This window comes from Macaca fascicularis, chromosome 1, assembly GCF_037993035.2.
Source record: "Macaca fascicularis isolate 582-1 chromosome 1, T2T-MFA8v1.1".
NCBI classification, from domain to species: domain Eukaryota; kingdom Metazoa; phylum Chordata; class Mammalia; order Primates; family Cercopithecidae; genus Macaca; species Macaca fascicularis.
Window position 1 is genome coordinate 219,888,317 of NC_088375.1, and position 26,451 is coordinate 219,914,767.

The following is a 26,451-nucleotide window of genomic DNA, read 5'->3' on the forward strand; positions in this document are numbered from 1 at the left end:
AGCTGTAGCCAAGCCCCTTGGGGAGGATTTGATTGGCTGGAGCCCGGAAGGGGAGCTGGGCGGCTCCCCAGCCAGAAGCAGCTAGTACATTTCAGTGGTTCTCACATTCAAGTCCTAATAAAGGCCGAGGAACAGGCTTGCATCCTTCTCCAAGGGCAACTTCTGTGTGTTTAAAATGTTCCTATTGAAAATCCCAGTCTTAACCCATTCACGAAAATATCAGCTGTTTCTTGGCTGTGGCCCTAGTTGTATTCACTAAATAGAAAAGACAGCTTTACAAAGGCACTGCCGGCTCTAGGAGGACCCAGGAAAAAGTCTCGGGGTCTGCAGGACTCGCCAGCGGGCAGGAAGCTTATTGAAAGCGATGCAGGCATTGCCCCCGCCCCCGAGTGGCCTTTTCTCTTCCCCACAGTAACCGAGTAACCGAGCTTGCTCTGTGACAGGCTCTGCCGGCATCACACCATTTAACCACCCCACGAAGCAGGTCCTGTTGTTACCGTTATTGCCGCTGTTGAGAAACCTGAGACAGAGGTAAAGTTACCTACTGAGGCTCATTCAGGGACAGCGGTGGACTTGAACCCTCTGCCCTATCTGTTGGACTCCAAAGTCTGCCTCTCATCTCAGAGAAACTCTGCCGCCTTATTTAGCAATGTGGGAAGTGAACTAGATGGGGCACAGCCTGGGCCATTGTCACTGTCACACTGTCACTGCAGGGGAGCTGTGGACCCAGAGCATCCCAGAGTTAGGAGGCCGATGACCACGAGGTTCTCTGTGAATGACCAGCACTGAGGTTTTTCCCAGCATTTTATGTCAGGTCTGATTTGCCAGAGGTATTAGTATAGAACTATGCCTTTTTTCTGTTTTAAAAGAGATGAGGTCTTGCTCTGTTGCCCAGGCTGGAGGGCAGTGGTGTGAGCATAGCTTACTGCAGCCCCAAACTACTAGGCTCAAGTGATCCTCCTGCCTTAGCCTCCCAAGTAGCTGAGACTACGGGTGTGTGGTGCCACACCTGGCTAATTTGTTTATTTTTATTTTTAGAGGTGGTGTCTTGCTATGTTGCCCAGGCTGGTCTCAAGTCATCCTCCTGCCTCAGCCTCCCAAAGTTCTGGTATTACAGACGTGAGCTGCCCTGCCCGGCTGGAAGGATGACTTTTGACTCTGGGAAGTTCTGCTCAGTGAAGAGATGTTCAGGTATTAAAACTACAGTGGTTGTCTGTGTGTCGGGGGCGGGTAGTTCTGAAACGCAAGGTGACTAATTTCGTTTCCCAGAGCCTCGACTGTTCCATCTTTATGAAGGGGCGCTGAGATTGTATACAGGAGACTTGGAAAAAAATCGACCCCTTGTGAAAATATTAGGTGTGAAACTTAAAGGAATTCTACTTTCCTTTAACTTCCATTTAATGCAAATATACCCCTAGGAAGCAGCTGCTGCCCAGACAGATGTATACAGGTTCCCTTTTGAATCTTGCAACACTGAAAAAAAACTGTTTTCTGTGATGTTGTCAAACTCTTGAACAGCAAGAAAAAAAGAGATTTTTTTCCCCCCTTTTTTCTTCCCTTAACAAACAGGAGTTTCTGATAACATGTTAGTCACAAACCTTAAATGCAAACTGAGCCTGGGGATGAACCCCGAGAGAAATAGTGACGGAGTAGATGGGGTGCACCCTGGAAAGGAATGAGGTGGATGAGTGGAGGGGCTGGGAGGGTCGGGATCGGAGGTCACTGAGGTCCCGTTTCTGTAGCTGAGTAGCCGGGTGACACCGCCCTCCGACCTTCTCAGTTTCCCCTCAGTGGGCAGATGCCCAGCAGCCCTCCTTGCAGGCTGACATGAGGTAAGGGTGGGCCGTGCCCTGTGGGGTGCGCCTGACAGCAAGTGCTCCGTAAATAACACCATCAGCCTTGCTGTGATCGTGGCTCTACTTCTTATCAAATCTTTCCCTACGTTGTGAATTCTACAAATTTGAAAGTTCCCAGCTCCAGCTGGGGACCTGACACAGGTTTGGCTTGGCCGCCTCGGACCTTCCTCCTCCCGCTCCGTGGACGGCTGGCCAGCCCGCATTGTGTGTGCGTAGGGAGGCCATGAATAATGCATGTGGACTGATTATGTAAATCTGCAGGTTTTCTTTCATTTTCAGCCAGTGCATGACAATGGGCTTTTTAGGGCCCTCTGCTGTCCCATTCTGTGGTTTGGTGTCTCTGCTGTGGGCCTGGCCTGCCAAGCCCTGGGGGACGCTGCCTCGGGAAGGAGCGAGCTCTCCAGTGGGCACATCAAAGGACATCTCAGGCCTCTGTTGCTGCCCAGATCTCCCTGGCATGGCACAGCGTGAAAGGAAACCGTCCTCTGCCCGAGGCGGCCCCATGACATATGCAGAGGGGGGCCTGTGATGTTTAATTCAGAGTGGTGAGTGCTGGAGAGGCCGCGTCCAGAGCAGGACGTTGACTTCATTTTTGGGGCTGCAAGCCAGGGAACCTGTGGTCTGCAAGGTTTGTGGGATGAAGGCCAGGACTCTGCAAGGAGGTCACCTGGTTGGTGGAGGGCACACCCTTCCCCGGGGGTTTGACCCTCTCTGAGCTCAGGCAGGCAACACACACACACACACACACACACACACAGTGTCACACATAGACAAACCCTCATGCACATGGCACACATGTACACACACACACAAGCATGCATGCACACATAAAAGCTGACAGTTACAAGGAGGGGACTCAGGGCCAACCCCACAGAGAGCAGGAGAACTGGGGTCAGAGGGATCTGGGGTCAGGTCCCAGCCCTCCTTACCAGCCACTGTGTGCACTTGGGCATCTCTTAACTCTCTGAGGCGCAGTTTCCTCATCTGTAAAATAGGGATCATCGTACCAGGCATGGCTATTAGAGGCTATTAGAAGCCCTATCACGCCTGCAAAGCTCAGATGAGCCCAGTCCCTGGCCTGGAGACGGTCATGAAGAGACGGTGGCTGTGGCTCTTTCCCTTACTTGCCTAACCCCAGCCTTGGGATCTGATCCGCCTTAGGCAAGAGTGAAGGAAAGGGAGAGTCCGGCTCTATTTAGAAGTTGCTGTTCCAGTGCCTTGTGGACTGCAGGAGTGGATGATGAATATGTAAACTGCAGAGCAGACAGGAAAGCCCCTCTGGCAGCTTTCAGGGAGCTTCAGAAGCCGCCTGGGTGCTGCTCATACGTGACTTGGTTTGGGGAAACTTTCCAGTGTGTAGACCCTACCGGGTCTGAGGCAGGACTCACCCAGGAGATCAGGTGCACGGGTTATGGGCAGCACGGGTCATGGGCAGCATAGGGAAGGCAGTGTCCACCGGCTGGTGCCAGGCCCTGGGCAGGTGCTTCAGAGACGGGACAAGCACCCTCACCGTCCGAAAGCACTTGGCTCCCGAGGTCTGATGACAGCAAAAGTGGACAGCAGATAGCGAGGGCTGCCTGCATTCTTTCATCCTCACCATCCGCCTGCGAGGCAGGGGCTGGAAGCTCCCATTTACTAATGAGGAAAGCAAGGCTCAGAGAGGGGAAGAGACCTGCCCAAGGCTGCATAGTTAATAAGTGCAGGGATTTGAGCCCAGGACCGGCTGACTCCTGTACTGTGTTACAGATGAGATACCAGGGTGTGTATGTGGTGGGAGGGGACCCATTTTCCCTGGGTCACCAGCCCGAGACTGGAATCTTGGTTTCTCAACCCAGTGCTATTTCCAACTCTGCGCCAGGAAGCAAATCTCATCCTCACGCCTTTCCTCCGTGGCTCCTTCAGCCGGGAATGCCCACCCTTTCATCTCTTTGGTGGGCAAGCTCCAGCTCTCCTTTGCAGTCACTGGCAGTATCGGGGCTTTGGCAGGCCCTCCCTGCACGCACTAGGCAGGCTGAGTGCCCTCCCTGGACTGCACAGCCCTGGCAGCCTTCGGTGATGGAATCCGCCTGAAGTCAGCTCTCTGTCTGTTCCACACTAAGGAATATGTTCTTCGACGACATCCATCTGCCCATCCACCTGTATACTCCTCAGTCCATCTATTCATCCATCTGTCTATCAATCAACCTGTCTGTCCTTCCACCCATCCATTCACCAAATATTTACTGGGTGTCTACTGCGTGCCGGGCACTCAGAATAGTGAATCCAAATCTCCACTCTCTGAGAGCTTATATATCCCTAGCGCCTGGCAGATTAATATAAATATGAATAACAGCCACCATTCGAAAAATACAGATGAGCACCATGAGTCTCAGAGAGGTTAAGAAACCTATCTAAGGTCACATAGTAAGCGGCAGAGCTCTGGTCTAAACCTAGGTCTATCTGATGCAAAAGCTATCCAGTTGCCTCCCTTTCCATCCATCCATGTGTTCTGCACTACCTGGATCCTCCAGGGACTTCCCTTGGCCATTGCTAATGAGAGCTGCAGGGCAGCCAGGGAGGTTCTGCCCTGGGCAGCAGCGCCTCACCTTCTGCTGCCGGATGGCCCTGTTGATCCTCTTCTCCTGGCACAGCTGGTGCTCCATGCGTTCCAGGGCCTCCTTCAGCAGGGCCTTTTCTTCGGCCTCTTTGTAGATATCATCCTCCAGCTTTGCCACCTGCGACTGGTACATCTCAACGGACACTTTGCTCCGCCTAGGTGCACAGGAGAGATGGCGTCTCTTTTTCCCTTATCTTTCCCAATCACCATCAATGTGCCAGAGCTGGAAGTCTCTCAAAATACATCCAGGTGGGGCTCACTCATGAGTGTCACGCAAGCAGGAGAGCATGTCAAAGATCTGGGGCACGGAGAGCGGAACGAGCCGCTCGTCAGCCGAGTGTGTAGCGGGAGGGGATAAAGGAGGTGCTACCAGCCCCTCCCGACTTCCCGGGGAGCGGGGAACTGTGACTCTTGAAAATATGACAGAGCTGTCAACGCCACACAAGTGGGAAACCGTAAGTCGAGGGTTGTGAGAGGTGCAGCTTGCACAGAAAATAGTCCACAGAATGGAGAAACCATGCACTTCTGCAGCCGCCATCTCAGGGACAGAATTCCCTCTACCAGGCCTAGTCAGTGCCCTCCTGTTACCTTTCTGACATTTTAGGTATTCCACACTCGGGTCTCTGTCCTCCCGTCCCAGTCCTAGGTATCTGCTGCTAGTCTGAGTTTAGCCAGGAGAAGGGAGGCACGGGCCTTTATGCGGGGATGTAGGGGTGCCGAGGTACCTGAGCTGTTCAACGTCTTTTTCGTATCCTCTCAACAGCTCCTCTTTCCTCTCCAGTTGGTTCTTGAGCTGGGTGATCTTATCAAATACCAGGTCGAGGTCCCTTTGTCGAAGCTGGTTGACCTTGTCCCTCTCCTGGCGGGAGAGGTATTTCATGGACACGTGGCCGGACATGTCCTTGATGTTCATCAGACTTCCAAGGGTTTTGCTCATATCCAGGTACTACAAGGAAAACGTTCATGTATAAGAGGCATTACCGGAGGCCGCTGGTGGCCGCTTTAAGGAGGCCAATGTCTAATTCTGTTTCATTCACTTTCTGCAATTGCAGAGAACACACACACGCTTTGAAAGGAGTGCAACTGGGGCTTTCAGCATGACTTTCATTTCTCCCACATCCATTTACGCTATGCCTTTTTTGAGAACCGGGGGTGAAAAATGACAACAGATATAAACACTTCATTCTAACTACCCAGTTTTTCAAGGAATTTGGCTATGCGATTCCTGACCCATGCTGGGATAGTAGGTAGGTCTTGCAGAGTTATTAGAACAACTAAACAGGCATGTGAGGTTGACATTTAAACTATCCCGTGGTTAACACTGACTGCAGGGGACCCAGGCTTTGGATAGCAGTGGGTTGGATGCTGGATGTACGTACCAGCTTTTCACTGAGCTCTAAAGCCTCAGCCACATCCATCTTCCCTGACTTCTCCATGGCTGAGCTGAACCTTGCGTTGCAAAGGCCATTCTGAGGCTGAAATCAGAAAGAAATGAAAGCGCTCTCTTGACATTCCATTGTGACCTTCTATGACCGGAAGCTAAAGCACTGTGTGATTGCCGGAGATTAACTCAACAGAGTTGATTTTCAGTCCGGTCCTAATCATTCCGTCTGATTCCTTTGTCAACTGCTTTCTTATAATTGTATTCCTACCCTTCAGAAAGCGACTCTGTCTTTGAAGTCTCTGTAATTATACATCACTTGTCTTGTTCTTTGATCACCGCCTGTCTTCCCTCTACAACTGGTTCTCAATTGGGGTGGTTTTGTCCCCTCCCCTGGGCCATTTGGCAGTGTTTGGACACATTTTTGATTGTCACAACTGCAGGCGGGGAGTGCTGCCAGCATCTAGGGGGTAGAGAGCAAAGATGCTACTAGACATCCACATGTCCCCCAATAAACTGCGCCAGACTGTGGGGTCCTAAAATATCAACAGTGCTGAGGCCTGGAAACCCTGGTCCAGATGAGAGTGCCATAGCAGCAGGGACAGGGTTGCTGTTTGCTCACTCTCCCCCTCCTTGTGCCCAGCATGGCGCCTGGCAGAGTGGGCATGTTTGTTGAATGAATGAATGCAGGTTAAACAGAAAATACCCCCCATCCTTTTATTAAAGGAGTGTCATTTTCATGCAGTGGAAACTGGACCCTCACTTCTGACGCTTTCCAGAGATGATGCAGATGGTGGGTGAGCATCACTTTAGACCCTTTCCAGAGAGGAGACAGCTGTGCACCTGCTAAGACCCTGCTCAGCCAGCTCCTTGCTGAAAGCCCCAGCCAAAGGCATAGAAAAGGCACCAGGCCAAGCGGGGAGTCTGGAGGCCATGGACAAGCCCCATACATCCCCTCACAACTAAATTGGGTTGTCAGTGCTCGCCACGGACACCAAGATCATGTCAGCTCGCAGCATTTACTGGCTCTACATTGTAAACCTGGGAGATTTAAAACAAAAACAAAAACAAAAACAACACCCATTCACAAAAATATAAAAGCCTAAAGGTGACTGTGATAGGTGTGACATATTTGTCTATATTAAGAGCGGACATATTTATCTATCTATGAGATGAGAATAAAGCAGGTATTTAAAGACGACAATAAATTGGGCAGACTTGCTACAAAAAGAACCTAAAACGCAGCTTGGTGTCTCCAGCTCCCTGAGCCGCGTCCTCTGCACTCCCCTTCAGAATCCCCTCTCTTTTCCTGCAGGTTGCAGGAGTCCGGAGGGAGGGTGGCCTAAGAAGAGTCCGGGCTGCAGGTTCAATCACACCATTCCCACCTCCTTCTCTGCAGACCAGCAGGCTACAAGAGGCAGACCTCCAGGGACACAGTCCTGGCTCTGTCATTCATTATTTTTGTGTCCTTGGGTGAGGCGCTTGACCTTCTGAAGCCTTAATTTTTCTTTTTCTTTCTTTTCTTTTTTTTTTCACGGAGTTTCACTCTGTTGCCCAGGCTGGAGTGCAATGGTGCGATGTTGGTTCACTGCAATCTCCGCCTCCCAGGTTCAAGTGATTCTCATGCCTCAGCACGGATGTGTACCACCATGCCTGGCTAAGTTTTATATTTTTAGCAGAGACAGGGTTTTGCCACATTGGCCAGGCTGGTCTCGAACTTCTGGCCTCAAGTGATCTGCCTGCCTCGGCCTCCCAAAGTGTTGGGATTACAGGTGTTAGCCACCATGCCTGGCCTGAAGTCTTAATTTTTCTCATCTGTAAAATGGGGATAACAATGGTAACTGACGCAGGCTGCTGTGTGGATTAAATGAGATAACACATGTGAAGGGCTTTGCTCAATGCCTGGTACACAGGAAGCACTCAGTAAACGCCAGCTATTCTTCTTCCTGCTCCTTCTCTTCTTTTTTCTTTTCCTTTTTTGAGATAGGGTCTCACTCTGTCACCCAGGCCAGAGTGCAGTGGTGTGATCTTGGCTCACTGCAGCCTCTACTTCCTGGGCTCAAGTGATTCTCTAACCTCAGCCTCCCGAGTAGCTGGGACTACAGGCATGAGCCACCAATGCGTGGCTAATTTTTTGTAGAGACAGGGTCTCGCCATGATGCACAGGCTGGCCTTGAACTCCTGAGCTCAAAGTCATCTGCCCGCCTTGGCCTCCCAAAGTGTTGGGATTAGGCATGAGCCACCGCCCTTGGCCCCTTTCTCTTAATTTGAATTGCTGCCAGTGTTGTGTTGGAAGATTGAGGTCTTTTGAGAGAGTGGAGAGGTTTCTTGCTGTGTGGTGTCCGTGGTGGGACTGGGGTCCTGTGGAGGGGAAGGCCCATCTTGGGAGCGGGTCAGTCTGTGGTGGGACTGGAGCACAGCCGAGGGGGAGGCCTGTCTTGGGAATGGGTCGGGCTGGGGATCAAACTGATCCCAACCTGGAGGCTGTCCCTCCACTCCCACCCTCAGGGAAGTAGGGTTTGATTTTCTCAAGAAAACCAGCTCATTTCCAAAGACCCTCTTCCCGGACTCTCGTAAATGTCCAGAAAAACTGCCGAGAGAATGCAGGATAGCCTCACTGTTTCCTCTAGAACCCTGTGTGGTGTGGATCCAGCTGCGGCAGCACACGTGCCCTCGGCGGGTCCTGTGACAGATGCTGACCTGTCACGTGTCCATCAAATGCCCAAACATCCATTTAGGGTAAAAAGGCACGTTCAACTGCACAATCAAATCACTTCTGGAAATCCTGTTGTCCCCGCTGGAGAGCAGCGGCACGATCATAGCTCACTGTAGCCTCGAACTCCTGGGCTCAAGTGATCTTCCCATCTCAGCCTCCTGAGTGGCCAGGACTGCAGGTACCTGGCACCATGCCTGACTAACGTATTTTTAATTTTTTTGTAGAGATGGGGTCTCGCTATGTTTCCCAGGCTGGTCTCAAGCTCCTGACCTCAAGGAATCCTCTTCTCTTGTCCTCACAAAGTGGTGAGATGACAGGCGTGAGCCACCATACCTGGCCTATTTAAATAATATTTAATAATAACATCTATCATTTATTTTTTCCTCTGAGCCAGCACTAGGCTAAGCACTTTCCAGAATTATCTCCTTCAGTATTTTTGTCATCATTTCACAGCTGGGAAATGGAGTCCCAGAAAGGTCAAGAGCCTTGCTGCCCAAGGTCACACAGCTTGCAGACCTTGGATCTGGACACAGGACCCTCTGACTCTAGAACTTGTGTGCTCTGAATCACGGCTCCCTTCTCCTGCCTTTTATGTATTTGTGTTTTTCCGGTGACAGCGAAAAGCAAACTTTAGGCAAACTCATGGCATAACATGATCTATTAGCCTGCTGCACATGTTCTGCAGAATATCATGCATGATCGGCCGGGCGTAGTGGCTCACGCCTGTCATCCCAGCACTTTGGGAGGCCGAGGCGGGCGGATCATGAGGTCAGGAGATCGAGACCATCCTGGCTAACAGGATGAAACCCCGTCTCTACTAAACATACAAAAAATTAGCCGGGTGTGGTGGCGGGCACCTGTAGTCCCAGTTACTCAGGAGGCTGAGGCAGGAGAATGGCGTGAACCTGGGAGGTGGAGCTTGCAGTGAGCCGAGATAGCGCCACTGCCCTTCAGCCTGGGCGACAGAGCGAGACTCTGTCTCAAAATAAATAAATAAATAAATAAATAAATAAATAAATAAAATCACACATGATCTGCAAAGGGGGCCAGCCATGCTGGCCCATTGACAATGTGGCCCAATGTCAACGCCATGCTGAACCATGCTGTGCACAAGCATAAGGCTACCTTTCTGTGCAAAGCCTGGACAATGGGTATGGTTGGGGCACCAACTAGTGAGCATAGACAGCAGCCCATGAGGAAGGACCTGGCCCTGAACCACTGATATGTATGGCTGTGCCAGGGAACCCAGCTAGTGTCTGCCCTCAGGCCCCTCCTCTCCACACGCCAGTCACAGCAGAGAGAATTGTCGTTGGTTACCGCTAGGATCTCTATTCTTGAGAGAGTTGGCAAATCTGGTTTTGCATCCAATAGTATTTTCTGGATATTGCTTTTCATTCTGAGGTTCTTTAAATCTAGAAAGGATTCATTCTGGTGGTCTTTATGATCTATAAAACAAATAAAGTAGACTCAAAAGAAAGGCTCAGGAAGAAGTTATTTCATGTAATAACCATAGCAACTATTTACGGGACAGTTACACAGGCCTGTTTTAATCCTTACGATCTCCCGTGGCAGATGAGGACACAGGCCTAGAGAGATTAAATGACCTGGCCAAGGTCACCCGGCTTATAGGAGGCTGCAGCCGCACAGGTATCAGTGCTGAGGCCATTGACGGTGGACTTGCTAAGGTCCTTCAGCCACAGAACCAGGATAGAACCTGAACCCAGGCTTCCAGGTCCTAGACCAGTGCCCTAGCCTGCAGTGGGCCCCAAGTCTTAGGAGAGCTCTATCCCCTCTAAAGGGGGTACTCTAAGTGGTCCTCCAACATAGATCCTTAGACAGTATTCATCCATGACAAAGTTCTCACCCAGCCACCATGAAATAAGAAAAACTAGGCCAGGAGTGGTAGCTCACGCCTATAACCTCAGCACTTTGGGAGGCTGAGGCAGGTGGATCACGAGGTCAGGAGTTCAAGACCAGCCTGGCCAACATGGTGAAACCTTGTCTCTACTAAAAATATACAAATTGGCTGGGTGTGGTGGCTAGTCCCTGTAGTCTTAGCTACTAGGGAGGCTGAGGCAGGAGAATCACTAGAACCTGGGAGGTGGAGGTTGCAGTGAGCCAAGATTGCGCCACTGTACTCCAGGCTGAGTGGCAGAGCGAGACTCTGTCTCGAAAAGAAAAGAAAAAGTACAATAGTGAGTTGTGCATGAAATGTTATTTAATATCAAGGCCTGCACTTGACTCTGAGATCATGGCCTGCCCAACTTTTTATGTATTACAGTGTCCTCTGAGTTCTGGGATGATGCAGATAAAACATGGTAGTCTTGGTAAACTGGTCAGTCCCCAAAGTAAGCCTGGGGTCCGCTGCTCTGACTAGGAAGGAGGAGATTTACCTGGTGCGTGCGCCTTCTCTAGTTCTTTAATTCGCGCTCGAAGTTCAGATAAGGCCTTTTTCTGACGCTGAATGACCTCCTCGTGCCGGGACCCTTTGCATTTGACCCCTAGATCGCTGAAGGATTGCTCCTGTGGGCAGAATGGGGTGGGCAGCAGTTGATCAGGGATTGGAAGATTTCTCTTACATTCACAGAAACATGAACAATTCATGTATAGCGGAACCCAGTCGCTTAGCACCTTTGGGAAAAGAGCATTCGGGCTTCCGCAGAGGTAGAATTCACATTTTCCATCTCAAATATCGGGTCACACGTGGGAAGACCTCCAACTTTCCTATTTAGCATCACTATACATAAAAGAGCCCCTCCACGTTCCCTCTCCACATTTTATTTTTTCTTCTCATACTGTTCTACGCCTGGATTTCCATTTGCTGTCACGCTGGTCTTGTTTCTGAACAATCACAGCAAATTCTACTCCTGGAGGGGCATTTTCAGATGAGAACGCAAGATGCTTTCTTTTAACTGGTGATAAGGATGATTATTTAATATTTGCTAGAGGGATTTGATTGGCTCTTGGTTGGGCTGGAGAAAGGAAAACCTTCCTCTGAGACTTTGGAGCCTCTGCAACAGCACTGTCCCACAGAACTCCCTGTGGTGAAGGGAATGTTTTATACCTGCACCGGCACCGTCCAATATGGTAGCCACTAGACCCAGAGGGACCATCCTAAACAGCTCAGGTTACAGTTGCAGTTTTTTTTGTGTGTGTGTGTTTTTGATGTTGTTTGTTTTGGTTTTTGGAGATAGGGTCTTGCTCTGTTGCTCAGGCTGGAATGCAATGGCATGATCATGGCTCACTGTAGCCTCTACTTCTGGGCTCAAGTGATCCTTCCAGTTCTGTAGCTGGAACCACAGATGTGTGCCACCATGCCCGACTAATTTTCCTGTATTTTTTTGTAGAGACAGGATGTTACTTTGTTGCCCATGCTGGTCTCAAACTCTTGAGCTCAAGCAATCCTCCTGCTTCAGCCTTCCAAGGTGCTGGGATTACAGGCATGAGCCACTGTAACCAGCCTAGAGTTGGGTTTACTAAGAGCACAGACAAAGAAAGGTCTTTTTCACCTGTTTTTTTTTTTTTTTTTTTTTTTTGACGGTATGTGTGTATGTGTTGCTCTGTCGCCTAGGCTGGAGTGCAATGGCACAATCTCAGCTCACTGCAACCTCTGCCTCCCGGGTTCAAGCGATTCTCCTGCCTCAGCCCCCTGAGTAGCTGGGATTACAGGTGCATGCCACCACGCCCAGCCAATTTTATTGTGTATTTTTAGTAGAGACAAGGTTTCACCACATTGGCCAGGCTGGTCTCAAACTCCTGACCTTGTGATCCGCCTCCCTTGGCCTCCCAAAGTGCTGGGATTACAGGTGTGAGCCACCGCACCCAGCCGTCTTTTTCATCTTTTAAGGGTCATGTACCCTTTTAAGATTTGGAAGCATGCAGGGTTTTTCCTTCCAGAAAAATTCGCAGCGACACAAATATTTGCATACAACTTCCAGAGGGTCAAGACCTCCCGAAGTCCATTCATAAACTCTGAGCTAACCAACGCTTCTCCAGGGTAAGCAAGTCATTCGTTCATCTCACATCGATTTATTGTGCCAAGCCTTGTTCTAGGCTCTGGGGATTCAACAGTGGCTAAACCCAGCAACATCCCTGTTGTCATAGATTCTGCATCCTCGTGTGGGCAGACAGACAAGGGGAAAGTATCTGGTAGAAGTTATAAATGGTAAAGAGAAAATTAAGTGGGTAAACAGGGTGGGGTGCTGGGAACAGGTTTCAGTTGCAGATAGAGTTGCCAGGGAAGGCTTCAGTCAAACTGGCAAGAAAGAGAAAAAATTGACAATCTGGCTCTTTTATAATACTTTTTAAAGTAACAGTTTTGGTTCACTTCATGCATATACATATACATACATAGATAGCTATAGATATAGAAGATAATATATATGTAGTATGAAGTGAACCAAAATTATTTTAAAAGTTGCCTATCCATCTATCTATTGAATGGTAGCAATGGCTGCATGCCAGACACTGTTCTAGGCACTGGGGCGAGATCAGGGAGCAGGCAGACCAGCCCTTGCTGCTGTGGGTGTGTTTCTATGGGGCAGACAGATAACAGGCAGACAGGCGCACAAATACTCTAATTTCGGAGAGTGACAAGTGCTCCCAGGAAAAGAACGCAGAGGAGAGCAAAGGAGACACTCTTTGTTCTTCCTCCTTTGATGGTTCAAATGCTTATCAGAGGCCTGTATGACGCATCCCTGGCCCTGCGCTAGCCACACTGCCACCAGGGGAACAGGGCCCATGGCCTCCTACAAGGGGCTCAACAGTGCTGTCTGAGGCCCTCCTGGGACGGCCCCCTACCCCCACCCCCATGTCCCTACCTCTCGTTCCCTCCCTTCCTTCTGGCTCTGCTCCAGGTCTCCTCCAGCACAGGCCTCCCTGACCACCTGACCACCCCCCTCCCCCAGGTCAATCTGTTCCGAATCCTGCTGTACAGTTTCTCAGAGCGCTTCTTCCCACTGGACATTTTACTTGATCTTGGCTTGTTTATTTCTGTGTCTCTCCTCCCAGATGACAGGCTCCGTGAGAGCAGTCTTTATCTCCTTTGAAGACGGTGCTATTTCCAGGGCCCAGCACTGTGTCTGAGCACAGTAGGTACTCAGTAAATATGCAGCCTGTCAGAAACAGGAGCTGTAAGGAGCTTGTCCTGGCTTTCCAGCTGGGACCAGGGCTCAGCAGCTGGGAGAGAGACGCAGGCCACCCTGGCCGCGCTTAGTAGGGCCTTGCCTGTCCTCGGACCCTGGCTCCACCCTGCTCACAGGATGCATGGCTGGTTCCCTTGCGGGGTTGGCTCTACACTGGCCTCGGTCACCTCTTGAGGATGCGTGTTTGCCCTGAGAGTAAACGACCTGGAATGTTCTCCCTCTCTCTCTGTCTCTCAGTGTATAGCAGGGGGCAGGAGATACTGAATTTTGGGGGTGTAGGGGTAGCCATGCATTGAGGCTGCCTCACAGCCTGTGCTAGCCTGAAGGGGTACCAGGAATGTCACATGACCCCTCCTTGCGGCTCTTCTGGGAATTTATTTATTTGGAGAGGATGAAATTCTTTCTCATACAACTCTTAAGCCCTCTGACCCACTCTGGCTTAGAAAGCAGGAAGGAGCCCGAGGGAGGAAAACCATTCCAAGAAGGAACAAATACATTTTCCCTTTTATCTTGCAGTCTCCCTCCCCCATCCTCCTCCACTAATCCCTCCATATAATATAAACTAAAAATCAAGGGCATCCCAGTTCAACAATCCAGTCCAACAGACGTGCACAGAGTCCAAGGGCGTTTGGTGTGGGCGGGAGCCGGTACATCTTCTCCTGTCCCTGGCGTAGGGCCTGGCACACCGCAGGTGCTCAATAGTTGTTGAACAAGTGAATGAATATGGGTCAGGTTCTGCCCTAAGAGCCTGGGATTCCAACAGGAGTGCCACATACTCTCTGCCCCACGGAGCTTACGGCCACGTGGACCTGCTGCAGCCCCCGCCTTCCTGGTCACCCTGAGCAACCAGGAGACACTTCTGTTAAAGTGCTCTGGACAGCAATCGATGCCAAGGACAGCTGGCTGGACCTCGAGCCCTTTCGTTCAAGCTGTTTGCGGCCCTGGCTCAACGCTGTCTGGCAGGGGAAAGGCATCTTTGAGAAAGCCGGAAAGCAAGCTGACACATTTGGCCTGGCTTCCCAGTGAAAATCCAAAGCCCATTACTGGAACGTCATGCTCTCTAGGCTCAAAAAGCCCCAGGGAAAGAAGAGCCCCAGGCTCCAGGAAACCAGAGCCTTGAGGAACCACTGAGTCTCATGATTGCATGCTGCGGACCGTGGGGAGTATCACAGCCCCAGCCGTAGGGACAGAGTGTGAGTGCCTGCTTCTAGGATGGCCCAAGGAAGGCTGTTCTCACTCAAAGACACACTCCCATCAGATGCTTCTGGGCAGGTGCATAGAACAGCTACCAAGACACAGCCACAGAGCACTCCCTACGTGGCTCTTTGGGAGGGCAGTTTGGCTCCAACAATCACAATTCAGGAAGAACAAGTACATTAACTACAGCATTGCACAAGAGGAGAAGCAATGGAAGTGTCCATCAAGAGGGGACTGGTTGGAAAGAAGAAACAATGGGATTCTACACAACCATTTAAAAGGGTGAGGCAGATCTTCATATACTTGCAAAGATGCCCATTAAATAGTGGTATGTAAAACTAAACCCATGTTGCAGAATGTACGTGGTTTGACACCATTAGTAAAAAAATTATCTACTAAACAAATATCTATATGGGCCAGGCGTGGTGGTTCACACTTGTAATCCCAGGACTTTGGGAAGCTGAGGCAGGTGGATCTCTTGAGTCTGGGAATTCCAAGACCAGCCTGGGTAATGTGGTGAAACCTCATCTGTACTAAAAATACAAAAATTCGTCAGGTGTGGTGGCATGCGTCTGTAGTCCCAGCTACTAGGGAGGCTGAGGCAGGAGGATCATTTGAACCTTGGGAAGTTGAGGCTGCAGTGAAGTTGTGATGGCATCCCTACACTGCAGCCTGGGTGACAGAGTGAGACCTTGCCCCGGAATAAAGGAATGAATGAATAAATATGTGTATGGATTTGTGTGTGTTTGCTCAGATGTGTATATACATAAAATGTATTTCTCAGCCAACCCATAAGGTGGGGATGGTCATTACTGTCAGAACAGGGAACTGGTGCACAGTGACCTCCCCAAGGTCACAACAGAGTTTCTAAGTGGAGGAGCTGGGATTCAAACGCAGGTGCAGTGAATCTACGCCTGATCTTCAGCCACTACACTTTCTTGACCGTGTCAGAACGTGGAGGCCTCTACGAGGGAAAGATCTCATGGCATGCACATCACACTGTGGCCAGCTGTGACCTCTGGTGACTGCGACTGAAGAGGCAGGATTCTGCGACTTACTTTATACGTTTCACACAAGCAAGTCATACTTTCGGAACTTAGAATGAAAATATCTTCAAAAGGAAAGAAAGCCACCACTGGGCCGTGTCTTAGCACGTCCTTCCGGGTGCCCAGGAGTTGCTGGCACTCACCTCTTGGCTGCTGGAGAAGGCCTCGGTGTGGACGGGTTCTATCTGCACAGAGGTGTCACACGTCTGGGTCTTCTTCCGGGACTTCTGTTCCTTCTCTGTGTTCAGCTGGAGTCTGTGTTTCTCCTGGGAAGCCCTGGGGTAGAGAAGAGGAGGATAGCACGAGGTTCCAGGAACCACAAATGACTTCTGCAGTCATTGGAAGACCAGGAAATGGAGCTCTATTTTTACAGGAAACAGAATTCTTTTGAGACTTCAGTTTCCTGCTCCCAGATTTCTAGAGAATTCAGTTTCAGGGGACTTACGAGAGAGTGACCAGGGCAGGGAGCACCTGCCCTTGGTTCCTATACTGGGGCTGAGGACACCTGCTGTGGTTTTACAGGGACATTTGCTGCATGTCTGCTGTTTCTAACACTTTATGTGTGTCTAACCCTTCTCTCTCTCATAACAATCCCACAAGTTAGGTCCTCTGCTTGTCCCATTTTACGGACAAGTAAACAGACACACAGCAATCTGCCTGTAGTCACCTTGCTTGTAAATGGATGGTCTGGCTATTTTTTTTTTTTTTTGATGGAGTTTTGTTCTTGTTCTCCCACCCAGGCTGGAGTGCAATGGTGCGATCTCCACTCACCGCAACCTCTGCCTCCCATGTTCAAGCAATTCTTCTGCCTCAGCCTCCCAAATAGCTGGGACAGGCATGCACCACCACGCCCGGCTAATTTTGTATTTTTAGTAGAGACAGGGTTTCACTATATGTTGGCCAGGCTAGTCTCAAACTCCTGACCTCGGGTGATTCGCCCGCCTTAGCCTCCAAAAGTGCTGAGATTACAGGCGTGAGCCACCGGGCCCGGTCTAGGGTCTGGCTTTGAAACCAGGCAGCCAGGTGTGGAGTCTGCTCCTTTAGCCACTACGTGAATCTGCTTTGGCCACGAGGCACACAAAGCTACCAGATATCCACAAAACATCAATTTCAGTCAAACTCTTTTTTTATGAAAACATGACTCATTCTAAAATATGGATAAGCTGCGGGTAAAAATGCAACTCACGGATGTTTTTAAAGATGAACCCAGGGGACGATGACAATATTTTGTATGTATTTTAAGCTGACACCTCCAGTTTATTCATTTGTTAAATAAATATTAAGTTCCCTTATGTGCTGGGCTGGGAAATCAATAGTGGGCAAGGTCTACACAGACCCTGTCCTCGTGGGAAGGGCAGACAATAAACAGGCAATGGGGCCGGGCGCAGTGGCTCACGCCTGTAATCCCAGCACTTTGGGAGGCCAAGGTGGGTGGATTGCTTGAGGTCAGGAGTTCAAGACCAGCCTGGCCAACATGGTGAAACTCCATCTCTACCAACAATACAAAAAATTAGCCAGGTGTGGTGGCTCATGCCTGTAGTCTCAGCTACTCCAGAGGCTGAGGCACAAGAATGGCTTGAACCTGGGAGGCTGAGGTTGCAGTGAGACAAGATTTCTCCACTGCACTCCAGCCTGGGCAAGAGAGCGAGTGAGACTCCATCTCAAAAAAACAAACAACAACAAAACAGGCAAAGGTAGCCTTGCTGTGTGCTAAGTGGTAGGTTAGACAGAGTGCAGGGGCTGAGGGAGACCAAGCATGGCAGGATCCCTTGGCTATGTTTGGTGAGGGTGAGTGAGGGAGGGCTTCCTGGAGGAAGTGGCATTTAAGCAGAGACCTGTCATCTGGAATATTGGACAAGGAAGTTTGAGAAGCACAGAATAAGCAAAACCATGAAACACATTCATTGATTCAACTCCTCAAGCAGCATGTACTGAGCCCTCTCTCTATGCAAGACTCAGGGGCTCCCTATGCCAGGTGAACTATCCCCCCTCCCCCGCCCACCCAACCTGAGTGCCTCCTTGAGGGCCTTCAGCTCCCGGTCTTTCTTTTCCGTCAGACTGCTCATCTGGGCCATCTTCTCCTTGAGCACACTCAGCTCCTTGCTTTGCTGCTGGACCAGCGCCACGTTCCGTTCCAGTTCCATCTTCTGCTTCTCGTTTAGCTCCCCTGGGAGTGACAGGAGGGCCGGTAAGGGGGTCTCTGCCTCCTGGGTTCAAGTGATTCTCCTGCCTCAGCCTCCTGAGTAGGTGGAATTTCAGGCATGCGCCACCACGCCTGGCTACTTTTTTGTGTATTTAGTAGAGACAGGGTTTCACCATGTTGGCCAGGCTGGTCTCAAACTCCTGACCTCAGGTGATTTACCCGCCTCGGTCTCCCAAAGTGCTGGGACTACAGGCATAAAGTAGCTATTATTAGCATCCTCACTTCACAGATGCAGAAACTGAGGCTCAAAGAGGTAAGGGACTTACCTGAGGTCATGCAACTAAGAGTGAGCAGATATAGAATTGGGCCCGACATCTCCAGAGAACTGGGCACTGTAGCCTGTACCCCACACTTTCTCATACCTTATTACAAAAAACCTCAGCCATAAATGTCTTGGGGTATTAACAGGAACAGCTACAGGGAGCGAATACCCTGTAGGGTTTGGGATGGAGACAAGATAGGAGCATTCTTTTCCCTTCCTCCACTTCCCCAGGCTTAGTTCCATCTCCCAGCTCCTGCCTGTCTATCCATGCCCTTCAGCTCAGGGAGAGTAGACATGGGAAAGAGAGGCTGCTATCAGATGCAGGAAGGAGGGAGGCAGAAGTAAAAGCACAGAGATAAGGAGGAACAAAGCAGGAATATGAAGGCAGCATTGTTTGTGTCTGTCCGGAACAGCACAGAACTCAGTTATTTTGCCCCTACTCTAGGGGCCACTGATGCCCATGTTAACCCTAGGAAGAAGGCGTGTTGTCCCTACTTGGCATCTGAGGAAGAGAAGGCCTGGAGAGCCCCCTTGTCCTAGGTCCCAAAGCTAGTGAGTGCTGGGGCTTGTGCAAACTGGCCTGCCGCAGGAAGACCCCAGGATTGCCCTCAGGCCTTTGCTTCCGGAAGCAAATCTGTGCTAAAGGAAAATTCTCCCTGAAGAAGAAAGTTGCATTTCAGTGCAGAGGTCCAAAGTCCTGTGGAGAATGTGCCCTGTGCCCCTTGGCATTGAGTCAGGGACTCAGTGGGGGGTGGGAATCAGGGACATATCCAGGATACGACTTTTGCTGACCCTGAGTTACAGATGCTGGGACAACACAGGGAAGCAGGGTTGTTTATGCCAAGGTTTCCAACTCTTTTTTTTTTTGGGACAGAGTCTCACTCTGTTGCTCAGGCTGGAGTGCAGTGGTGTGATCTGGGCTCACTGCAAACTCCGCCTCCCGGATTCAAGCAATCCTCTGCCTCAGCCTCCTGAGTGGCTGGGATCACAGGCGCCCACCACCACACCTGGCTAATTTTTGTATTTTTAGTAGAGATGGGTTTTCACCATCTTGGCCAGGCTGGTCTTGAACTCCTGACCTTGTGATCCAATTGCCTTGGCCTCCCAAAGGGCTGGGATTACAGGCGTGAGCCACTACGCCCGGCCAACTCTTAAGCCTCATCTCCTTCCTTTCTCGAGCGGGTCAGGAGGTCAAGAGACACCGGAAATTGTTCAAACCTCTCAAATCCGACATTCTGCTGTGGGCCTCTGTAAGGTCTTTCCTCAACTTCATGATGACCTCCTGCTGAGACAGGATTTCCTTCTGAGCAGCCAATAAGTCATCTCTGAAATTCACAAAAACAGGTGAAGTCAGTTCAACTCAAACTCCACATTGTCTCCTGAGTGTCAGGAAGGGGCCAAGTACAAATGCAAACAGATTCTCAATCATGGTCCATGCGATGCCAGTCCCAGCAAAGGATGAGGACAGTCTTCAAAAACTCTAAAACAAAAATGACTTTTTTGTTGCACCTTCGTTTAAGAAAATAGATGGAGGCCAGGCACTGGGTACATGCCTGTAATCCCAGCACTTTGGGAGGCCAAGGCTGGAGGATCACTGGAGCCCAGGAGTTCGGGACCAGCCTGTGCAACAGAAATCAGAACCCCATCTCTACAAAAATAAATTAAAAAAAAATTAGCCAGGCATAGTGGTGTGTGGCTGTTGTCCCAGCTACTCGGGAGGCGGAGGTGGGAATGTTGCTTGGGCATAGGAGTTGAAGGCTGCACTCCAGCCTGGGTGGCAGAGCAAGACCCCGTCTCTAAGAAAAAAAAAGAAATAAAGAAAAAAGAAAATCCACTGAGACAGAACACAAGATCTGGCTGAGTTGAGTCTGAGGCTCGAACATGCCTTGCATGAGACTGATACCCACTACCCAGCATCATGACTTGATGTGCCTGTGGACTTCTGATGGTGGAGGGAGAGGGGAAAACTATTTGGGGGAGGTTCAGGGATTCTTTGGGGACAGGGAAGAAAAAAGAGAGGAAGACAATGTGGCTCTGTTCTCTCAGCAGCTCCTTTGAATTCCTGGTGGAGGGAGGCGGGGCCAGATGTGAATGAATGGTGTTCTTGGGGGAGCTGGTAGAAGTGTGGCCTCGGCGCCCAGGCAACAGGGGGACAGTGATGGTGACAGGACAGCTCCCTCCTCCCACACCCCTGGAGGGCAGCACACCGTTGGCACCCTGAGACTCAGGATGGCTGATGGGAGGGTGGCTGCGCCCAGTGGAGGCGTGAAGGGTGCCTAGCAGGAACAGCAGGGGAGGCGCCTTGGGTGGGGATTTGACAGGAAGAACACAGGGTGCATGCCTCAGCAAGTTGAGAAACTGCAGCCTGGCGGAGACAGGTCTTGTGTGTGTTGCAAGGAGTAGGTCTTGCCCTTTTGGAAGGGGGTTGGGAGCCTTAGTCTTTGGGCAGGTATTAATGCCACTTCATTTGAGTTCACAGGCTTTTGAAATCCAGGCTCTTCTTATAAAGACTTTATTTTTTATTTATTCTTATTTTTTTGAGACGGAGTCTTGCTCTGTTGCCCAGGCTGGAGTGCAGTGGCGTGATCTCAGCTCACTACAACCTTCATCTCCTGGGTTCAAGCGATTCTCCTGCCTCAGTCTCCCAAGTAGCTGAGACTACAGGTGTCTGCCATCATGCCTGGCTCATTTTTGTATTTTTAGTAGAGACGGGGTTTCACCATGTTGGCCAGGCTGGTCTCAAACTCCTGACTTCAGGTGATCCACCCACCTCGGCCTTCCAAAGTGCTGGGATTACAGGCATGAACCACTGCACCCAGCCTTATACAGACTTTAGAAGGTACTGCGTTTATTATGAATTAAAGTAAAACACTGGCAGGTTGCATGTCAAATAAAAAAAAAGACTGGTGATCATTAGAATGAACATAACTACATATATATAGTATATTCTGTGTGTGCATGCATCTGTGTGTGTCCACGTGAGCGTGTTCTTGGCTGCAACCACAAATCTTCCAACTTGAGGATAAAACCTCAGAACTCAAGCATGTTCACACGCCAAGGAAGTGGACCAGAGCAGGGCTGGGAGGTGCTGACTCTTCTCCAAGTCACGGGCACCACTGTTTCTAGAGTTTAAACAGGAGGAGGAGTCAGGAACTTTTCACAGTGCGGAGGCTGGGTATCCTTGTCTTTTTGGGGTAAAATCCCTGTGACATTAGACTTCAGTCACTAGGATTTGGTGCAAGGATCGGGCAGGTGGTTGTCCTCTTGGGGGAGCTTCTGAATCCCTACGCTGCATCCCATCGGCACCTCCTTCTTTATGTGCTGTTTTCTGGATCTTTCCCATTCATACGTTTGTTTCTCTGAAAACTATCAGTTCTTCGAGGATAGACTTCTTTATAGACTCACTGGCTCTCAGAGTCAGGAAGGTTGAAATCATTTATTTGAGGTCATTTAGCCAACTCCTTAACTTCTCACCTTTGCAGGGCCCCACCCCACCAAGTGGTCTCCACTGTTTGAAATCTCTGTCTGCTTAATAACACCTATGAATGGGCTTGCCTCTAGCTGATCCTCGGGAAAAATAGCTAATAGTAGTATTAGCTAGATTTCCCAAGCACTAGGCATGTACAGCCTTACTTCACAGACGTGGAAGCTAAGGCTCAGTGATGTGGCGTGACTTGCCCAGGGTCACACAGCTGGAAAGTGTCAAGTTGGAATCTGCTATGTTTTGAATGTTCGTCTCCTCCAAATCTCAAGTTGAAACTTAACCCCCAAGGTGGCAGTATTGAGAGGTGGGGCCTTTATAAAGTGATTGGTCACGAAAGTACAATTATGGATTAATGGATTTGTGGGCTACTGGGTTAGTGGATTAATGGATTATCATGGCAGTGAGACTGTGGATTTATAAAAAGAGGCAGGGAGACCTGAGTTAGCACACTCAGCCCCTGGACATGTGATACCCTGCACCACTCCCAGACTCTGCAGAGAGTCCCCAACAGCAAGAAGGCCCTCACCAGATGCAGCCCCTCAACCTGGGACTTCTCAGGCTCCAAAACTGTAAGAAATGAATCTCTTTTCTTTATAAATCACCCAGTTTTGGGTATTCTGTTATAAACAGCAGAAAACAGGCTGAGGGATCTGAATGTAGATCCATCTAAATCTTTCCACGACATTGCCCTGCCTTGAAGGAATGGGGAAGTGGAAGCAGCACTGGAAAGGCAGCAGGCCCAGCTCTTTGTATGGCTTCTGACAGTGTGGCCCAGGTAGGGGCTGGTTGCCTGTTTGCCCCCACCCAGGTGGTGCCGGTGAGAATGCCTGGCGCTCACGCACCCGCGGGTACTCACATCAGGTGTTCGTACGCCATGTCTTTGGCACTGCTGTCCGTCGTGGGAGCCACCAGAGGGTCTTGCGGCCTTTCCTCCTTTTGGGCTGTATCAGAGAGACATGTGATCGTTGTGAGAGGAGGCTGTCTTTCCCCTTTGCTTACAAGCACACCTGTGTCTTTCACAACTTACAAACCCTGCCTCCACCTGCAGCCCTCTCCACCTTGTGAGACCCACATGTGTGCTGTGTCACAGGCTGGGGGCTCTCCCAAAGTGCGTGGCCATGAGATTGTCCCAGTTACTCTAGAAGGCAGGGGCCATCAAGTCCACTTATAGACAGGGAAAGGGGCACCGGAGTGATGGAAGCTGCTGGCGACCCACTTGGCTAAGCTGGTGAGCAGTGCAGCCTCAGCCCCTGGTCCCACCGCCTGCCTGTCTCTCTTGGAAGAAGAATCTGTGTTTAGCACCTTCCTCTCCTCACCTCCCATTTACACCTCAGTGCACCGCCTCTGGCGTCCTGTCTCACTACTCACTCACGTGTTCACTCACTTGTTTATTCCTTCAACAAACATGTGTGGAGTGCACACTGGTCTAAGTACGGGGGTGACAAAGATGCAGTCACCCTTTAGGTCCCAGCTCAATCTCAAACACCTCGCTCTGACCTGGACATCACCCTTCAGGTCCCAGCTTGATCTCTTTTTTTGTTTTTGAGACAGTCTCGCTTTGTTGCTAGGCTGGAGTGCAGTGGTGCAATCTCAGCTCACTGCAACCTCTGCCTCCCGGGTTCAAGCGATTCTCCTGTCACAGCAGCCTGAGTAGCTGGACTACAGGCGCACGCCACCACGCCTGGTTAATTTTTGTATTTGTAGTAGAGACGGGGTTTCACCATGTTGGCCAGGATGGTCTCAATCTCTTGGCCTCGTGATCTGCCAGCCTTGGCCTCTCAAAGTGCTGGGATTACAGGCATGAGCCACTGAACCCAGCCCCCAGCTCAACCTCAAACACGCTTCCTCTGACCTGGACTCTGGGTTGGGAAACTGAATCCCACTCTTCGTCCTTGTCATGGTGCCCTATTCATCCTGGATCACCTGTCAGGGCAATAATTTTGTTACCACGGGGACAAAAACTGGCTTGTCCATCACTGGATCCCGAGTGCCTACATGAGATCGGAACGTAATAGAAGCTCCACCGAGAGAGCTGAATGAGTGAATGAATGAGGGAAGTCCTGACGGCTTGCCGACTTGCTGGGAACTAGAGCCGTGTTTCCTAACCAGGAGTGAGTTTGCCTCTAGGGGACATTGGGCAATGTCTGGAGACATTTTTGGTTGTCACAGCTGGGGTAGGGGTGCCACTGGCAGCTGGTGGGTGGAGGACAGGGAGGCTGCTAACACCCAGTAGTGCCCAGTTCAGTCCCATCCATGAAAAAATGATCCTGCCCCAAATGTCAACAGGGCTGAGGCTGGGATACCCTGGCCTGAGTCCTCTACTTCCAGAACTTTCTCCAAGAGCTTAACAACTTTACAATAATACCTTACCTTGGCCGTTTGGGGCAAATAAGTGCTTACAAGTCTGAGTTCTTTTTTCAGCTTCTTTTGGGTTTATTTTTTAAGGGACAAATCCTGGCTGGTAATGAGTGCATTAGTGAAGATGCAAAAGGCCAATGGCAGAGAGAAGCCTTTGAAAGGCCCCCACACGAGATGTTTTCATGTGGAAAAGATGATTCCACTTCGTGCTGCCCTGACAGCTCTGACAGCCCTGGTAGCCTGTGTGTCTCGCCGGCTCACTGGGTCGGCACAAAGGATGTCCCAACTCATTGCCATGACTTCTGCTGAACCTGGGCCTCGGAGGGCTTCTGACATCGTTGTGTAACAAGAACAAAAGGGGGCCTCAGAGAATGAATGAGCTTTTGAATAAGGCACGGCCTTTTTCTTAACCATCAGCCTGTTGGGACCCAGCGGACAATCAGAACCTACCCCGAACACTAAGATTTCCTTGGTCCCCCTTCGGACTTACCCGGGTCGTTGTCCTTCAATGTTGCAATCTCGCCTTCTATTTTTTTATGGTGTTGACTGACTTTCTGGAGTTTCTCTTCGAGGCTCACAATCGTCTGGGAGTGCTGTTTGATTTGCTCCTTATATTCCATGATCTCTTCTTCAAATCCATGTCTCTGTGATTCCTGCTCATCCTGGACGGCCTTTACCGTCTTCTGCTGCAGGATTAGCCGCTCTTCCATCAAGATCTGGGAACAGAGTGTCACTCAGTGTGGTCTTGGGAGCTGGGTATGACAGCAACCATAATATACACCCTGGGTACACACAGGTGCTAAACTGGGCCCCACCCCAGGGCCTTAGCACGTGCTGTTCCTTCTGCCCTGTACACTTCTTCCACAGCTCCTTTCATGGCCAACTCCTTCTTGACTCTCAGGGCTCAGCTCCAGCGTCACCTCCTCCGAGAGGCCCTCCCTGACCACCTATCAGGAGCAACCCCAGACACTTCCTATTCCAGCGTCTGTTTCATTGTCCCTGAAGCCTTTAATCGTTTGTTTCTCATGCCCTCTAGAATGTAAAATTCGTAACAGCAGAAATGTGTCTGTTTTTACTTACTGCTATGCCCACAGCATTTGATGTTTGATAGATATTTGTGGAATTAATGAATGAACAATTTCATAAGAAAAAGCAAATGAATTTGCCTTTCTTTCTTTCTCCTTTCTTTCCTTTTTTTCTCTCTCTCTCTCCTTCCTTCCTTCCTTCTTTTTCTTTCTTTCTTTTATCTCTCTCTCTCTCTCTCTCTTCTTTCTCTTTCTCTCTCTTTCGAGACAGAGTCTTGCTCTGTTACCCAGGTTACAGTGCAGTAGCATGATCTTGGCTTACTGCATCCTCTGCCTCCTGGGTTCAGGGTATTCTCCTGCCTCAGCCTCCCAAGTAGCTGGGACTACAGGAGTGTACCACCACACTCAGCTAATTTTCATATTTTTTTTAGTGGAGACGAGGTTTCACCATTTGGCCAGGCTGGTCTCAAACTCCTGACCTCAGATGATCCACCCACCTTGACCCCGAAAGTGCTGAAATTATAGGTGCGAGCCACTGTGCCCAGCCAGAATTTGCATTTCTTAAAAACAAAAAATTAATGACCCCCAAATGGCAAATCTGCTGCTTTCCCACATCCAAACACTCCCTCCTGAGGCTCCCCTTGGCGTTTGCATCCCAGCACCTCCTCCTCAATGCCCGCCTGCTACTCCAAACTCACCCTGTCCTGCTCCCTATTCCCAGGTGACGTGCTGGGCCTCGGCCTCTGATCTCCCCATGACAGGTACATTCTTTGCCCGACACACTCACACATGCCTGCTCTTCCAAGGACCCTGCCTAGGAGGCTGCCTTCCAGATTAAGCTCTTGTCTTGCTTTCTCTCCCAAAACTATTGTGTACCCAAAGCTGGGGGGCTTTTGAACTTTGATGCCCTATCCTCGCCTTCCTCCTCTTGTCTCCTCTTCTCCAAAAGAGGGTTGCTCCAAGAGAACACCCCCACCATGACCCCAGACCTCCATACTCCTATCCCTATGTCGTCCTTACGCGATCAGGTCCCCAAGCACCCTGGCCTGAAGCGTGCAGTCTCCTTTGGCACTGTGCTCTCCTTGGTGCTCACGTCCTACCAGCAGTTATCAAGTCCTGCCATCATAACTCTCTCCTGCGACTCCCTCCCTCCCACACCTCCCCCAGCTCCCACCAAGGTCAG

General features: G+C 50.3%; 1 protein-coding gene and 1 long non-coding RNA gene across 21 annotated transcripts in view; one reads left to right on the forward strand and one right to left on the reverse strand.

Annotated features, from left to right (window-relative positions):
• Positions 1-26,451, reverse strand: part of FHAD1 (forkhead associated phosphopeptide binding domain 1) — a 156,571-nt gene that overhangs the window by 12,081 nt on the left and 118,039 nt on the right. For 19 of the 20 annotated variants that reach the window (XM_065529680.2, XM_074019591.1, XM_074019596.1 and 16 more), the window contains 10 exons: positions 24,734-24,959; positions 22,742-22,826; positions 19,620-19,726; positions 17,944-18,103; positions 16,080-16,212; positions 10,943-11,072; positions 9,867-9,994; positions 5,832-5,927; positions 5,178-5,398; positions 4,442-4,607 (listed from right to left, as the gene is read on the reverse strand). In XM_065529680.2, coding sequence (XP_065385752.1) covers positions 4,442-4,607; positions 5,178-5,398; positions 5,832-5,927; positions 9,867-9,994; positions 10,943-11,072; positions 16,080-16,212; positions 17,944-18,103; positions 19,620-19,726; positions 22,742-22,826; positions 24,734-24,959 — 1,452 coding nt within the window. The remainder of the gene's footprint in view (positions 1-4,441; positions 4,608-5,177; positions 5,399-5,831; positions 5,928-9,866; positions 9,995-10,942; positions 11,073-16,079; positions 16,213-17,943; positions 18,104-19,619; positions 19,727-22,741; positions 22,827-24,733; positions 24,960-26,451) is intronic. The other variant, XR_012425833.1, reaches the window with a different exon arrangement.
• LOC135967244 (uncharacterized) overlaps positions 426-26,451 on the forward strand; it is a 29,614-nt gene continuing 3,588 nt past the window's right edge. The window contains exons 1-2 of the long non-coding RNA XR_010581248.2: positions 426-531; positions 1,039-1,191. This is a non-coding gene — a long non-coding RNA (uncharacterized lncRNA). The remainder of the gene's footprint in view (positions 532-1,038; positions 1,192-26,451) is intronic.